The sequence below is a fragment of the Strongylocentrotus purpuratus genome, unplaced genomic scaffold (assembly GCF_000002235.5).
Source record: "Strongylocentrotus purpuratus isolate Spur 01 unplaced genomic scaffold, Spur_5.0 spur5_scaffold_20, whole genome shotgun sequence".
Classification (NCBI taxonomy): Eukaryota; Metazoa; Echinodermata; class Echinoidea; order Camarodonta; family Strongylocentrotidae; genus Strongylocentrotus; species Strongylocentrotus purpuratus.
Window position 1 is genome coordinate 13,404,247 of NW_022145606.1, and position 17,600 is coordinate 13,421,846.

Sequence of the window (17,600 nt, forward strand, 5' to 3'; positions counted from 1 at the left end):
GCATGCACGCTATCGTTATAGTGCTTTGTACATGCGAGAGAGCCACCGCTTGAGTGCCATGTGCGTGCAATGCAGCATTCGTAATAGCAGTTATTGTTCATGCTCATTGGACTGTGCAGTGTATTTTGCACTCGCTATTCATAGAACCATCGTGTTAATCAGATTATCTCCAAAACAACCTGGCACGGGAGAATTTGGGGCTTGGCACAATGGGGACTAGCCCTGTGGCATGATAAGAGTTAATATAAACATGGCATATTTTCATAAAATCTTCAAATATAAAAACCGATAAACCCCAGTTTAAAATGTGTAAAAAGATCATAGCTGTATGATTTGTGTTTTTTTTTTTTTGCCCATAAATGACATGTGTTGGCACTGCCCATCGACTGAAAAGTGATCAGGAAAGAAATATGAAGGGGTCGAAGCTTAACACTACTTAGGGCGCGTTTATGCTTCACTTTTGAAGGTAGAATGAGCGATTTGTAACGCTCATCGTAAACGCTCATCGTAATCGCAGTTCCACGGTGTACTGTTCATGCTCACTTCTCTGGCTCCTACAGGCAATGCTCCGTGTGTGGCCTTAATTGGTATTCCAGCTGGATTCGCAAACCTTCACTGTGTATGCTACGTAGACCCACTAGAGGTCAGTGCGTTGACCCCATTTAAACGCGTTTACAAATTGTAAACGCATCTTTTTGTGAGTTTACGATCGGCGATCGTGATCGCCGTTTTTCGGTGATTCTACAAAAGTGAGCATGGACGCAACGGTGTTTTAAACTAAACGCGTAACAGATGCCTGATTCTGGCCAGAAAAAGTGAAGCATAAACACGCCCTTAGTCAGGATGTAATCGTCTTTGATCTTGACGAAGAGGGCTTCCTGAAACACGTATAGCGGACAAGTAGCCTAACGCCTAAATTAACAGTCAAGAAATGAGACTCGTGACGGTTTCGAGAAACGGGCCGCAGGTTCCTCTGCGTCCATTAACAATCTTCTGTTGTCCCGGCCATGATCGGGATCGTCGTCAGAACAGCTGCAGCACTTGTGCGAGATTTTCAGGAACATCCCCTCGATGTAACGATACATGATCGCCCAAACGAAGCCTTCCAGAGGCGTCACGAGGCTGAATATAGTCAAGATACCACGCACGTCTTTCAGGGTCTCTTCGTTCTCTGAGAGGTACCTCTCCGAGAGCTGGCTGGCGAAGTAGACATTCGGCATACCGACGGCGAGCGAGACCGCGCAGCAGACATTGAACGGGAGGCTGGCGATGAGAGCAATTACGATCCCGCATACAAAGCCGATCGGTGGTAAGGATACGGTGCCAACCCAGATTTGCCAGTCCACCATGTAATATTCGGGGTTGGTGATGCCATTTAGGACAGGGGTGGTGACGGCGGCAATCCAGAAGGCATTGCTGCAGATCTGAGAGAAAGAAGATGGGGAGGTGCAAGAAAGAGAGAGAGAAAAAAAAAAGGGTGAGAAATTGAGATCCAGAGATTGATAGATAGATCAAGAAAGAAAGAGACAGAGACGGAGAGAGTGAGAGAGAGAGAGAAAAAAACTAGGATACAATTTCAGAGACATGCAGAGACAAATCGAGGGTGTGGTTTTTGTCCAAATTACCATCTACCATGGTTACCATGGTGGATGGTAATTTGTCCATGGAACCGTGGTGACCATGGGTTTTTTCATAAGGGCGTGCGCGCGCGGATCGATCGAGAGAGACAGAAACGGCGAGAATCCATGCTGAGAAAAGAGGAAATACAGAGGATATAGGCGATAATAATCATGTAATATCTCATTTAACTTGCCTGGGAGGGGGGGGGGGGGTAGTTGTCCGGGGGGGGGGGGGGGGGTAGTTGTCTGGGGGTAGTTGTCCTAGGGGGTAGTTGACTGGGGTGGATGTCCGGGGGTAGTTGTCCGGGGTTAGTTGTCCTGGGGGAAGTTGTCCTAGGGGGCAGTTGTCCTAGAGGGTGGTTGCCCTAAGGGGTAGTTGACTGGGGGTGGTTATCCGGGGGTGGATGTCGAGGGGGTAGGTGTTCCGGAGGTAGTTAATGTCCCAGACGGTATAGTTGTCCAGGGGTAGCTGTCTGGGTCAGGCGCGGATCCAGGGGGGGGGGGGGCCGAGCGGGCCTTGCCCCCCCCCCCCCGCAAAAAAAAAAAAAAAAAAAAAGAAGAAGAAAGGAAAAGAATGGAAAGGGAAAAAGGAGAAAAAGGGAAAGAAAGAAGAGGAAGAAGAAAAGAAAAGGGGGAAGAAGGAGATCGGGGGCCGAAAGGGCCTTGCCTCCCAGGCTGTTTACCCCCCCCCCCCCCCATCAAAAAAAAATAAGAGAGAAGGAAGGAAAGGGAAAGAAAAAAGGAAAAGAGGAGATACTGGCGTACTGATAGAGGGGGGGGGGGGGGGGGCTTGGGGGAAATCAAATTCAAACGTCGTTTATTTCTAGTTCCACAACGGTGGATTACAAATAATGCTGAAATGACATAATTTCCGAAATTTTTCCTCACTTTTGAGTAAATTATACGTTTGTATGTGTTTGTTGAAAAATGACAAATTCCTAAATTTACAACTAGGCAAAAAATATGATTCTTGAGATTCGTACATGTCAGGGACCGAGGTACAGCGGGGATCGAGAGCCTCGAGCTCCCCCCCCCCCCCCCCACTTTTCTTGACAAAGTATATCAAAGAGAAATAAAATAGAATGAGAGCAAGAAAGTGAGAATAGTTAACTGCCAGTGTTAACAAAATAATGAGGCATCAAAATGTGCTCATCTGACCGTGATTAAATGCCTAAAACCCTTAAGCTTCCGGGGGCTTTGCCCCCTGGATTCCATCTAGGGCCCTACTGCGGGCCCTTAGATGATAATCTGACGGTAATTTAATGCCTAAAACCCCTGATTTTTTGGGGCTCCGCCCCCTGTACCCCACGCCAAATAGTGACTTGCCAGTGTCACAAAATAATAAAGTATTCATAAAAATGTGCTCATCTGACCTTTATTAAACGCCTAAAACCCCTGAGCTTCCGGGGCCGGCTCCGCCGCACAGTGGGCCAGGAAGGAACCAAAGTGCGCCAAAACTCTTGTTTGGGGATTTCTTTTTTATAAATCCAGAGAAAATGTTTGGATTTCCAGGGATTTTCGCTTAAATTGTATTACCAACATTTTCTCTGATGTCTAAGCTTTAAGTTGATACCAGATTTGGCTGCCTGATTCTGCCCGTTATTATGTTAGTGCTGTTTTCCTTGCAACATTGCCACAAAAAATGTGTTTATTTTGGTCCGCGGTGTCCGAACAAGTGTCACGCGCCCCCTCGCGCCGTGATTTATGACCACAAATCCTTCATGATTCATCCGCGGACCCCCAAAATCCACATTTTCGGGGCAATGTGGCAAGGGAAATCGGCTCTAACATAACAACGGGCAAGATCGGGCAGCCAAATTTGGTATCAACTTGAAGCTTAGACATTAGAGGAAAGGGTGGTATTAAAATGTAAGCGGTACACCGCGGAGATCTAAACATTTCTTCTGGATTTATAAAAAACATGGATAATTAGCCCATTTTTCAGTGAATTACACAATAATATATCATGAAGATTGTGTTTCTATTAATTTTAACCCATTCATTCAACGAAATGACCTATCAGGAATATGTGAGAGCAATTTCATATCAATAACTTAAAAACTTCATGTTGAATTGAAAGATTTATAAAATAAGTCACTTTTGCACTAAAACTGTGAATATGTAGGATTTTGCTGTTTGAAGTAGTAAATTTATACCCTTATTGTGCATACCGGAATTAAATATTTCACTGAGGTATTCCTCTATGTATTACCTTTCAACTGGGCAAGAAAAAAATTGAAATAAATAAATCACCTAAATTTAGTTTTGGCGCACTTTGGTCCCTCCCTGGCCCACTGTGCGCCGCCTCGACCCCACCAGGGGCCCTGAGGCGGGCCCCTGAATGCTTATCTGATCGTAATTTATTGCCTTAAACCCCTGAGCTTGCGGGGTCGGACAAGGTATCAAGATGTGTTTATCTGACCGCAGGCGCGTAGCCGGGGGGGGGGGGGGGGGGGGTCCCCCTCCAATCGGAAGAGGACGTAGGAAGAAAAAGGAGCAGACAAAGAACATCTTTGAAATTCAGACAAGGATTAAGAGTATAGAGAACGGTACAATGCATCGTTTTCTTTCTCTAATAATAAAACGTCAAAGCCTCGCGCAGGAGGGGTGGGGGGGGGGGGGGGGGGGGGGACTGAATTCAGACGAGGATTCAGAGGCGAGAACGGTAATACGAATCTTTAATGATTTAATGAAACGTAATAGCTTCTGCGCTTCGCGCGGGATGGAGGGGGAACTAAATTCCGATGAGCTTTATTTTCGAGAACGGTACAATGAATCGTCTTCTTCTCTAACGATTAAATGAAGATTAAATGATTCGGCACTTTGCGCGGGAGGGGAAAACCTGAATTCAGACGAGGATTAAGAGTCAAGAACTGTACAACGAATCGTCTTCTTTCTCTAATGATTTAATGAAACGTAGAAGCTTCCACGCTTCGCGCAGGAGCGGGAAGGGGATGGGGACTAATTTTAGACAAGGATTAAGAGTCGAGAACTGTACAACGAATCGTTTTCTTCCTCTAATGATTTAATAAAACGTAAGAGCTTCCGCACTTCGCGCGGGAGGGGGGGGGGACTGAATTCAGACGAGGATTAAGAGTCGAGAACGGTACAACGAATCGTCTTCTTTCTTTAATAGTTTAATGCAACGTAGAAGCTTCCGCGCTTCGCGCAGGAGGGGGAGGGGGGGGGGGGGGGACTGAATTTAGACGAGGATTAAGAGTCGAGAACTGTACAACGACTTGTTTTCTTTCTCTAATAATTTAATGAAACGTAAAAGCTTCCGCCCTTCGCGCGGGAGGGGGGAAACTGAAATCAGACGAGGATAAAGGGTCGAGAACGGTACAACGAATCGTCTTCTTTCTTTAATAATTTAATGAAACGTAGAAGCTTCCGCGCTTCGCGCAGGAGGGGGAGGGGGGGGGGGGACTGAATTTAGACGAGGATTAAGAGTCGAGAACTGTACAACGACTTGTTTTCTTTCTCTAATGATTTAATGAAACGTAAAAGCTTCCGCCCTTCGCGCGGGAGGGGGGAAACTGAAATCAGACGAGGATAAAGGGTCGAGAACGGTACAACGAATCGTCTTCTTTCTTTAAAAGTTTAATTAAACGTCAAAGCTTCCGCGATTCGCGCAGGAGGGGGAGGGGGGGGGGGACTGAATTTAGACAAGGATTAAGAGTCGAGAACTCTACAACGATCGTCTTCTATCTATAATAATTTAATAAATCGCGGGAGGGGAAAAACTAAATTCAGACGAGAATTATTTTCGAGAACGGTACAACGAATCGTCTTCTTTCTCTAATAATATAATGACACTTCAAAGCCTGGGAGGGGGGAACTCGCCCCCCTTGCACCGACTCCCCCCCCCCCGTATTACGCCACTGTTGGTCGCCATTACGTACCAATATTTGGCTCGCATAATTTCAAATTTGGGCCCCCCCCCTAAGAAATCCTGGATCCGCGCCTGGTCTGGGTGGTAGTTATCCTAGGGGGTAGTTAACTAGGGCTTGTTATCCGGAGGTGGATGTCCGGGGGGTAATTGACCAGGGTGAAATTGTCCTAGGGGGTAGTTGTCTCGGGGGTAGTCGTCCTAGAGGGTGGTTGCCCTACAGGGTTAGTTGTTCTAGGGGGTAGTTGTCCTAAGAGGTAGTTGGGAGTGGTTATCCGGGGGTGCATGGATGTCCAGGGGGTAGGTGTCCTAGAACCAATTAGGACTAAATGTCTCCGTTTCAGCGTTGAGGGTGTGTTATTTTCTCAGCTGATTGGGCGCGCGACCCGGAAGCAGTCCAGACAGTGGACTTCGTACATGTAACTCACAAGCCTACCTTTGCCATCAGCCTTCCCTTGACTTTTCCGTACTTCTTCTGGTACAGCACACCCAGGATAGTAGGTACGACTAACAACAGCTCGGCCAAGGCGAGGTCAAGTGGTGTGGGGATGACGAAATACTCATGTGTCCAGTTACTGGCATAGAAGGAAAACCACAACGGGATGAGTCCGACGGAGAGGGCGGTAGAGAACATGGCCATACACATCCTGTACGTGAAGCGGACAAAATAAAAAGTGAATTCATGCATATAATTATCCTATCGCTGAAAGGACGTTGTAAAGCCATTGATTTTTTTTTTCTTGTTATAATTTTTTTATTCAGAGATACAAAATCACGGATGACATCATGCATACTTCTTTACAACAAGCAATTCATCACATGTTTAAATTAGATAAAATTATATATCTTATAGATTATAAATGCTTTTCGATTCTGTAAGTCATTGATTTACTTTATCCACTAGTAGTATTCGCATCTATTATCTAAGTGTTATTCAACTTCTAGTCTGTATGTAAACATAAACAAGAAATGTTGTCCATTATTATAATAGCCATTGAAAATACATGTTGATGGTAAACATTTTACAGAAAACAGATGGATTAAAATTGTTAGTTATTCCAGTCGGTATATAACGTTTCATTTTCATGATCATGTGTCATCCAGTAAACTTTAAGCGACGTTAGCAGCCCCGTCAGACGGATATATAGAATAAGAAGAAGACGAAGAAGTAGTAGAAGAAGAAGAAGAAGAAGAAGAAGAAGAAGAAGAAGAAGTAGAAGAAGAAGAAGAAGTAGAAGAAGAAGAAGAAGAAGAGGAAACAGAGGAAGAAAAGGAGTAGAACGACGACAAAGAGGAGGAAGTTAAAAAAAAACAAAAAAAAACAGTCGTGTATCTTTTGAATCAATTGATTAATCGATCATAATTCTACGACCAGGGACTCTTGCCCTAAACAACCTTACCTCTTTCCCCTTTATTTCATTTCCCGATTTACCCGCCTTTATATAGCGACCTCCCCTCTCCTCTCTTTCCTCCCTCCCCTCCCCTCCCCCTCCTTCTCCTCTCCTCCCCTTCCCTCTCCTCTCCTCCCCTCCCTCTCCTCCCCTCCCCTCCCCTCCCCCTCCCCTCCCCTCCCCTCTCCTCCCTCCCCTCTCCTCCCCTCCCCTCTTCTCCCCTCCCCTCCCTTCTCCTCTCCTCCCCTCTCCTCTCCTCCCCACTCCCCTCCCCTCCCCTCTCCTCTCCTCCCCTCCCCTCTCCTCCCCTCCCCTCCCCTCTCCTCCCCTCCCCTCTCATCCCCTCCCCTCTTCTCCCCTCCCCTCTCCTCCCCTCCCCTCCCCTCTCCTCCCCTCCCCTCCCCTCTCCTCCCCTCCCCTCCCCTCCCCTCTTCTCCCCTCCCCTCCCTCCCCTCCCCTCTTCTCCCCTCTCCTCTCCTTCCCTCCCCTCCCCTCCCCTCTTCTCCCCTCCCCTGCCTCCCCTCTCTTCTCCCCTCCCCTCTCCTCCCTCCCCTCTCCTCTTCTCCCCTTTCCTCTCCTCCCCTCCCCTCTTCTCCCCTCCCCTCCCCTCTCCTCCCCCACTCCCCACCCCTCTCCTCCCCTCCCTTCTCCTCTCCTCCCTTCTCCCCTCCCCTCCCCTCCCCTCCCTTCTACTCTCCTCCCCTTCACCTCCCCTCTCCTCCCCCACTCCCCTCCCCTCTCTTGTTCCGGACCCCACGGAAGACCAGCTTTCCCATGTCGGGTTAGCTGAATGTGGGCTATCCATCGTATTTTATGCATTTTTACTATGTTTTTTATACGAAAATAAATACTACTACTACTACTACTACCTCTCCTCCCCTCCCTTCTCCTCTCTTCCCTCCCCTCCCCTCCCCTCCCCTCCCCTCTCCTCCCCTTCCCCTCTCCTCCCCTCTTCTCCCTTCCCTCTTCACCCAATCAATCTCCCTCTCCCATCATCTAGCCTCAGGGTCAGTCAAAGTGGGATAATCTCCCTAAGAAAACTCCGAATATCATAAATATTTGGATCTAGGTATAGATTTGGAAAGACTGCATGTTCTTTTTTTTTTTACGAACCCCACAATGATGACGCCGTCGCCGTAGTAGACGAGGATGGCACACAAAGGCGACACCGGGGAGCAAGCCAACATGATCATAGCCAAAGCCTCGTTGGCAGACATGTCGAGGAGAAGCGCGAGGCCGTAGCCGATGACGGGTTGGAATAGGGACAGGAAGGCGAGTCCAATGATGATGCTCTTGGAAAGATGCGCTTTCTTGTCTGAGACGTATTTGATCGAGATGACGCAACCCATGCCGAAGAGCGCGACGAAAATGCCTGCGTTGATGATATATACTCGGGCCGACGCAAGGAACGATACCAAGATCTATTTGGGAGAGGGAGGAAATTAGGGACAATTGTGCTTTGCGTTAAATATGTGGGCCCGAATTCACAAAGGAGGTTTGTGGACAATCCTAGGTTTATGTGCGTCATATGACGCGTTTAGATGCATTCAGACCAAGGTTCAGACAAACCTTGGTCTGAAACGCGTCACATGACGCACATGAACCTAGGTTTGTCTACAAACATCCTTTGTGAATTCGGGCCGTGATCTTTGCTAATCGAAATCCATACAACATAACATTCCCTACTCCTTCATCAATAGCAACAAAGAGTTATTATGCAAGTGTGAAACAGTTAGGGAAAAGGGACGGTAGGGATTAAAGGCACACCGTCCTACTTGTAGCTACTTGCTCCCTCTATATAGAAAACTTCCCAAATCGGTGCCTGTTGGTCCCCCATGATCCTTTTTTCTTTTCTTATGTTAGTTGAGAGCTGAGTTAATGAGATAGCCACCTGTCAGTGACCTCGCTGTGTGGTCTAATCCCCCTCTGGCCCAGTAGTAGTGACAGTCTTTAAGTCACATTTCGATCTTGGTTACGTTCAGTCATACAATTTCAGAAAGCATGATGTTCACACAATAATTGTAGAGGTGTTGGGTTAGTGGATACGTCTCTGGACTATAAAGCACAATGTACGTGGTTCGAATCCCTGCCACTGAACGTCCAGTGGCCAGACTCCATTAATCTACATGAATTTGTCACTCTTGACCCAGAAATACGTAGTAGGCCTATGCACTTAGCGCTATATTTTGCTGCATCTAAAGCCGTGGTTATAATATCCAAAGTCTTTATTAAATTTAATCTCATATATAATATCACAATGCTTTAATAGACGATATACAAGGACGTTGTATCACAATGCGTTATGCGCTATACAAGGACATTACGATTATTATCACAACGCGCTATAGTTGCGCTATTCAAGGACGAAAGAAATTAATGCACCTTAAAGCCTATCTGCACTAGTTTGGCCGGGGGGGGGGGGGGGATAAGACCTCCCTGCGTGGTCACTGACAGGTGTTTATCTCATCAAATCAACTCTTAATTAACGTAAGAAAAAGTGGATCATGGGGGATCAAGGCGTACGTCTTATGCATTGTTGGCTACTTGGCTATATAGAAGGAGCAAGTAGCTACAAGTAGTGCAGTCCCGCTTAAAACATTCTTTTCGATTCTATTCGACCCCGTCCTTTTTGTTGTTGAAAAAAATCCTGGATCCGCCCCAACAAAACTTACCTCACCAATGTCTTGGGCATCCTCCGGGGAAACGTTGTTGGTCAAGTTTGAGTGAATGACCTCCATAATGATATGAAAGAAACCACGTCACAATCTGAGGAAGAGCAGGACAGGGTCAGGTCATTTGAACAAAAAATGTGATAATAATAATAGTGATGTTTTTTTAACATACCTATCCAAATTACATCTCATGTTAAAAACAATCATTACGAAATTTTGTACTGATTATAGCACAGTGTTAGTCATAATTATATTTATGTATCAGACTCTACAGTTTTGAATTTGTGTAAATTATGTCTGCCATTGTTATGTATCTGTTTGTATCTTTATTTGTACTTGAAATCCAACCACAATTTTTGTTTGCAATAAATAAATATTTTTTTTATGAAGATATATTTATTATCATCTCCCCCCACCCCGAGAGTCAAGATAAAAGGGACACTTATCAGAGGTGCAAAGGGGAAGTGATACTTTTACAAAAATCTATAGGAGCACTTTTCTAATTAATAGGGGCACATTTCATATGTAAGAAGGGGCACTTATTGCAAAGATAAAGGGGCACTTTTCCTATGTAAAATGGGTCACGTTGGGGTACTTGAAAAAGTGGGGGCACTGTGCCCCCCCCCCCCGGGAGGGCGGCCTCTGCATGGTATTACCATGATACCGTCAGTACTGTAGCTACCACGGCTCTATACCGTGTGAGTCAAAAAAAAGTTTACACCTTGCTAATTGCTAATTATTTTTAAAATCATCTATGAACGGTAAATTATGATACATCTTATGAAAGAGCGTTTTATCCCACATCAGTTGGTATCATTTTTGTGTGGTATGTGTTCAAGCTTGTATGAACAGGAGGCATTGTTTGCGAGAGGGCAACAATCGATTTGCGCCAACGTGATGCCTACAGTATAAGTGAGAGAATGAATTGAATGTATCAAGTGAGATGCATTGGCATTGCATATGCTTTTTGCAGAAGCAAAGTCACAAACACAAACACACACACGCGCACAAATGTTCGTTAATATCTGATATTAGATATTTGATATGTGTTGCATGATTAATTTTGTTAGGGATGTTATTTGGATCTGCAATGACCGAATTAATACCCAAATTCCAATTGTTGTATTCAAACATCACATATACGCAACTTTGGCGCAAGTCGATTTTTGCACTCTCGCAAACAATGCCTCCTGTTCATCCAATCGTGAACACATACCACACAAAAATGATACTAAATGATTCGGGATAAAATACTCTTTTATAAGATATATAATAATTTACTGTTTAAAGATGATTTATGAAATATTTAGCAATTTTCTAGGAATAAACTTTGTTTGGACTCACACTGTATATGTAGTGTACCTTAATAATTGTACCGTGACCAAGATACCGTGTAGGCCTACCATGGCAATTCTAATGGTGCCAGGTAAAAATGTCTGAGGTAAAAATGTCAGAGGTAAAAATGTCAGAGGAAAAAATGTCAGAGGTAAAAATGTCAGAGGTAAAAATGTCAGAGGTAAAAATGTCAGAGGTAAAAATGTCAGAGGTAAAAATGTCAGAGGAAAAAATATCAGAGGTAAAAATGTCAGAGGAAAAAATGTCAGAGGAAAAAATATCAGAGGTAAAAATGTCAGAGGTAAAAATGTCAGAGGTAAAAATGTCAGGGGTAAAAATGTCAGAGGAAAAAATGTCAGAGGTAAAAATGTCAGAGGTACAAGCAAAACAAATGAGTGCCGTCATAATATCTCAGCACTTTTATCACTCAGAATGTCGAGACGTACAGCTACTGCATGGGCTAGTCTATTATATTCCTTTCTAAATGGATGTGTTGTATATCGTACATGTCCTGAGGATAATATAATGTGGAAAATAGATTTTGAAATTTATTTTTTTGTGGAAGCAATCAGAGAAGGTTAATCATCTAGCATAAACATGTAAGTATTGGTGTGTAGTGCAAGGTTTTGGAGTCATCAAAATGATACAAAATTTGGCCCAGTCTTGGTAAAGTAACAAGCACTGTACACAGAAAGATATTGATATGGGACTACACAAACATATGGCATACAAATCGGGCAGCCATACAAAGATGTTACTTGTTATATCTGGGATATGAAGTCATTTGAAATAGATTTTCAGGGAATGACTTTTTTCTTTGATGTTCTATCACACTTGCATTGAACGCTCACAAATATTTTTTTTTACCTTTCCCCAGAACTCAACCTTCTCTTTAATTGATGTAACATGTGCGGCTTTCTGCTTTGTATCGGAGTAACAAAGCTGCTTATTGATTTTCTCCCAGACTATTTTATACCGCAATGGTAATCGACAATATTTTATTGCAACGCGCGCACTTCGGGAATGTGATGGTGCGGTTAGCATTGATAACATGGCTTTCTGCTTGTTTCAGAGTATCAAAATACCAAGCCCTCAAGAAAGTGGAATTGTCGGAAATATGCATTTATTGGAAATTACATATAATAGTAGACATTGCCACGCAGTTAAAATGTCCAACAATCTTCAAATATGAAGGAGAAGTAGGAGGGGGAAGGTTCATAGATATCTGATCCTATTTTGGGGGCTGTACTGACTCTTCTTTTTATTTAATGATTACACCATGGAGCGACAACTCAGCCTATAAAATATGGCCAAACTTCTCGATTTTAGAAATCTTTTTCCCCGAAGTTTGCTCAGTGTACCAGTACCATTTGCTTATACAAAAACATAATATACCGGTATATAAATATTGAATAAGGCAGACTAATGGGACATGGATGGTGTACTCCGAGTTTCACGCCTTGCAAGCGGTCATCAGACAACTGATAGCATTCTTCAAAGTACATGATTCCTCTACAACCAGGGCTCAAATTAATTTTTTGTCCACGGGGGCTCTTCCCCCCAAAAAGAGCCCCCGTGAGCCTTCTCACGGGGGCTCTTTTAGTACTGACGGGGGCTCTCTGTTATACAAATATCCATTGAATTGGTACCTATGATACTCCTCAATTATTTGCTATTTCATCATTATCATTTCAATCAGCATTTTCCCTCTTACAAATTTACAAGCTACATAGCTGTTACTGGCCTGTGTATATAATATATACGTATACAACACTGATCTTTATGATGTCTTTAACGTGACATATCTTCTTCTCCCCTTGCAAACGAGAAAGAAAACAAGGTCATTAAAAGGGATTAAGCGACAAATAATGATTGTGATTCAAATTGATGCGAATATTTGTTTGAATAAGCACTGCTATTCACCCGAATCTTCTTTGTAAAAACAACTTTTACAAATCTCAGCCATGCTTACTGAGTTGAGACGTTCCATTCAATGTAAAATACTCATTACAGAATACACTTCTCCTAATCTGAAAGTAATCTTACAACACAGTGGCAGATTTGCATGGCTTAGATTTGTAAAAGTCGTTTTTACAAAGAAGATTCTGGTGAAAAGCATTGTTTATTCAAAAAAATCCTTGCATCAATTTGAATCACAATGATTATTTGTCGCATGATCCTTTTATTAAATAACCTTGTTTTTTTTTTAATGATTACACCATGGAGCGACAACTCAGCCTATAAAACATGGTCAAACTTCTCGATTTTAGAAATCTTTTTCCCCAGAAGTTTGCTCAGTGTACCAGTACCATTTGCTTATACAAAAACATAATATACCGGTATATAAATATTGAATAAGGCAGACTAATGGGACATGGATGGTGTACTCCGACTTTCACAGCTTGCCAGCGGTCATCAGACAACTGATAGCATGCTTCAAAGTACAAGATTCCTCTACAAAGACTACAACCTTGGTATACGCTCAAAATAAGACTTAACTAATACAATAAGACAGCGGTGAAATAACGACTGCAGAATATCCCTCGCTGTTCTTTTTCGATAAGCCTGATATATAACCCGGGTGTAAACATAACAAACTTGTCACATGCTTTTGTTTTTATTTTATACCTCTAACATTTTTACCTCTGACATTTTAAACTCTGACATTTTTACCTCTGACATTTTTTCCTCTGACATTTTTACCTCTGACATTTTTTCCTCTGACATTTTTACCTCTGACATTTTTACCTCTGACATTTTTACCTCTGACATTTTACCTCTGACATTTTTACCTCTGACATTTTTACCTCTGACATTTTACCTCTGACATTTTTACCTCTGACATTTTTTCCTCTGACATTTTTACCTCTGACATTTTTTCCTCTGACATTTTTACCTCTGACATTTTTACCTCTGACATTTTTACCTCTGAAATTTTAAACTCTGACATTTTTACCTCTGACATTTTTACCTCTGACATTTTTACCTCTGACATTTTTACCTCTGACATTTTTTCCACTGACATTTTTACACCGAGCCATTCTAATAAAGGGACTGAATTTGTTGAATTTATGTGCGATCTTTATAACTGATTCCCTGTTTTATCTCATTCAATCTTAATATTATGTGTACTTACTTCCTCAAAACCAAATAAACATTTAAACATCAACCAATTCAAAATATTGATTTAAAAAAAGAAATAGAAATTCATATATGCAAACCTGATCACAAAATACAAGTTTTTAAATTATTTTTTCACATTTCATTATCCTCAAGATATGTACGAAGTACAATATACAGTCATTTATAAAATATACATTATGATATGGAAGAAGGGAATATAATATACTAGCCCAGTAGCTTACATCTCGACGTTTTATGTGATAAATTGCTGAGGTATTATGACGACACTGATTTCTACTCCGACATTTGTTTGTTCCTCTGCCATTTTTGTTGCACCTCTGACATTTTTACCTTTGACATTATTACCTCTGAAATTTTTACTTGGCAACTTTAAGCTATGGTATTATATTGATTATTACATTTCGTATTAAGGTTTTGATTTTTGTTTCGTTAGTCAATTCAATCCATTGCAACTAGTTGGACAGAGTCGACCGCTTCTTGATTGACATATGCTAGTCATTTGGAACCAACTTTTAGTTATGAAAAGATTTAACAATATGTGTGTGGGTAGTATATTCATTCCATACAATTTTAGAGTTCTTCTTTATTTCCTTCTTCTTCTTCTTCTTCTTCTTCTTCTTTTTCTCCCTCCTCCTTCTCTTCTGATTAAAATTGTATCCTTTTTCTTCTTCCTCCTCCTTCTTCTTCCTCCTCCTCCTTCTTCCCTTCCTCTACTTCTATTTTTTCTCCTTCTTTCTCGTCTAATAATTCTCTTCTCTTTCTCCTCCACCTCCTTTTTTTCTTTTCATTCTCCTCCTTCTTCTACATTTTTCTTCTTATTAGGAGTAGCTAGTATTTTTCCTTCAACCCTGAAGATTCTTGCAGTACTTTATGAGGAATATTGGCTGCATATATTGTTTGCAGCCAATATGTGCATACATGTGTGCCAATATTTCATAAGGAGGAACAAGTAAAAATCGCCTTTGATCTATTGCAAGTTTTCTTCATTCTTTTTAATCATAACATCTGATCAGATTATTTTTGGTTTACTTACCAAGCAAATGTCTTTAGTAGATTTCCGTCAATGCTCCTTGTACCATCGTATGTATAGTGAGTTCCAAGGTAATTCGATCTATGGCCCACTTTTTACTTACCAAGCAAATGTCTTTAGTAGATTTCCGTCAATGCTCCTTGTACCATCGTATGTATAGTGAGTTCCAAGGTAATTCGATCTATGACCCACTTGTCAACATGCTAGACAGATTCACTAAAAATTAAACGAGTTCCAAGTCAAGTCAACAAATTTGTTTAAATGCAAACTTAAAGCATTCTTTTAAAGAGCCACGCAATATGAAAAGTTTGGGATACTTTCAAAATTGATAAGTCAATAATAACATTTCCTACACATTTTTCTGCTTTTAGCGTGCTGTGCTCTCGTTTGATAGCAGTACACTGAAATCAGCTTATAAAATCCCGTAATGCATGGTTCCTCGCTTTTTCTCTATCGAATGCAACATAAACCACTTTTTAAGGTCTTTTTGTGAGTTCTATAATTATGTAACGTTTCACTTCGGAATCCTGATCCTTATTTACTGTGTCTATTCAGGCCTGGCTTGTTGTTGTTGTTGTTTTGATTGATGGCGTTTCCATCGTATGGATGATTTTCGCCAAAATTCACGTAGAACCATTTATAGTCCACGCGAATAAACGGGAACGGTTCAGTGGTTTTGTATAAAACTTAAGAATAAACAGTGGTTTTGGAATGCCCATGCAGACACAGGGCTAGGTTGAACGGTTTGTTAGTTATTTTGTTTTGGGGGATACTGTTCGGTGGTTTAGTATCATTCTTAAGATTAAACAGTGGTTTTGGAATGTCCAGTTATACATGGCTATAAGTGAAACTTTTCTTTTTTCTTTTAACAAAGATTCATACGAGAATTGGTGACTTAACCTGTATAAATTTGTGTGTGGGGGTATGTGAATAAAGATTGTAAAAACGTGTTCAATCATCACACAACATAACTATAATCTATACGAGAAAGCAAGTTGCATTGACAATAAAATACATGATAAACTGTATTCCCTTTTCGGATTTTTGATTGAGGTATAAATATGAGAGACTATACACTTGCAAAGTGTAGTCATGCAAGCAAATAAATGAATCTGTAACGACTATATAATGTAATTGTAGCGACTCATACATTCGCACTACTTACTTTTACTGTACATTAAAGATAAAGACCAGTTATGGTCATGCGATTGCATTGTGAAAGAAACGTTGTGAAATCGATCAGAAAAGGTTGATCATCTGGCATAGGTGTACGGCAAGGTTCTGGAATCATCAAAATGATAAGAAATTTGGCCAAGTCTTCATAAAGTTAGAAGCACTGTACACAGAAAGATGTATATGGGACTACACACACGTGCGCGACACGTGCATTTCATATCTCTCAACAGGCGAGAGATACACTAATTTACTAAATATATCAATTAGTAGGCGGTTTCCCGTCAAATTTTGTTATCATCATGTAATATTCAAAACATATTCTTTCACATGATTGGTAATAAGAGCTTCCATTTCATTTTTTGAAATTGGGGCGTTTCCAATTCTGGTCTTTATCTTTATCTTTAAGATATGTTTCTACTATTTTTTCCATCACGCTACTAATTATTTGTATTCATTATTCGGACCACGTGTGTTTATTCCTTCAATCACGTATCGTGGTTCCGTGCATCGTTCAACCCCGCGTTTTTCAACGCCACGAGATTTTTCTTCACTGCTGCACCTCAGTCGAGTCAACAACTCCTACCAACATCTCAGTTGAGTCATGACGTCTCTGCATGGTTTTCTCTCCGGGCTGATTCTCTTCCGTGCCTATCACCTCTTTTACGGCACGTCAACTCTTTCTCTGCCGTCTTCAACGGGCTGGCGCCGGCAGTCTTCTAGTGGAACGATTTAACCAGGACCGACATGGCGCCTGATTCTGGGAGCTGCAAGTTTCTTCACCGGTAGCCTTTAACCCGCATGAGCTCGACTCACTGCAGTTCATCTAAACATTCATCATCAAAGTTCGGCGCATCAATCGAGCGACTCACTGCTCAGCATCAATGCCGGTTTTGATGTCTGTATTTCAACCTTGGCCTCCGACATCGAACGACTCACTGTTTCGTCTTCAAGCGCCACATTTATTCTTTTCTCTTCTCACCTGAGAGTTTCATCATCATCATCATCATCATCATCATCATCATCATCACGAGCGTCAGCGTAGAGATCTTTCACGGCTTTTCAGCCACGACAACGAAGCTGCATCTCCGCCCTCGTATGAAGCCTCCGCATCGTCATCACGTTAGCCCCTTCCTTCGTTTCATCCGTCATCATCTTCATTGGACTTTCGACTTAATTTCTACCATTGTCGTAAATAAGCTATATTAATTTACTGCATTCAACTTTATCCGCCAACTACGGAGATGTCTCTCATCTTCCTAAACCGTTTCACGAAGAGCTTACTAGCTATGATATCTTGCGAAATAGATACTATCGGCGAGAAGAGGAGCCAATTAGACAAGGCCT

General features: G+C 42.1%; 1 protein-coding gene across 2 annotated transcripts; it reads right to left on the bottom strand.

The window, feature by feature from the left end:
* Window positions 1-744: 744 nt before the first annotated feature.
* On the bottom strand, window positions 745-15,612 carry LOC100890344 (ileal sodium/bile acid cotransporter). 2 transcript variants are annotated; one of them, XM_030992805.1, is made up of 5 exons: window positions 15,184-15,612; window positions 9,572-9,665; window positions 8,013-8,320; window positions 5,945-6,155; window positions 745-1,424 (listed from the first exon to the last, which is right to left on the bottom strand). In XM_030992805.1, the coding sequence occupies exons 2-5, from the start codon at window positions 9,635-9,637 to the stop codon at window positions 918-920; spliced, it is 1,092 nt and encodes a 363-aa protein (XP_030848665.1). In that variant the 5' UTR covers window positions 9,638-9,665; window positions 15,184-15,612; the 3' UTR covers window positions 745-917. The 2 variants fall into 2 exon arrangements, with proteins under 2 accessions (XP_030848665.1, XP_030848664.1); XM_030992804.1 differs by having other exon boundaries at window positions 15,084-15,612.
* Between the last annotated feature and the right edge of the window lie 1,988 nt (window positions 15,613-17,600).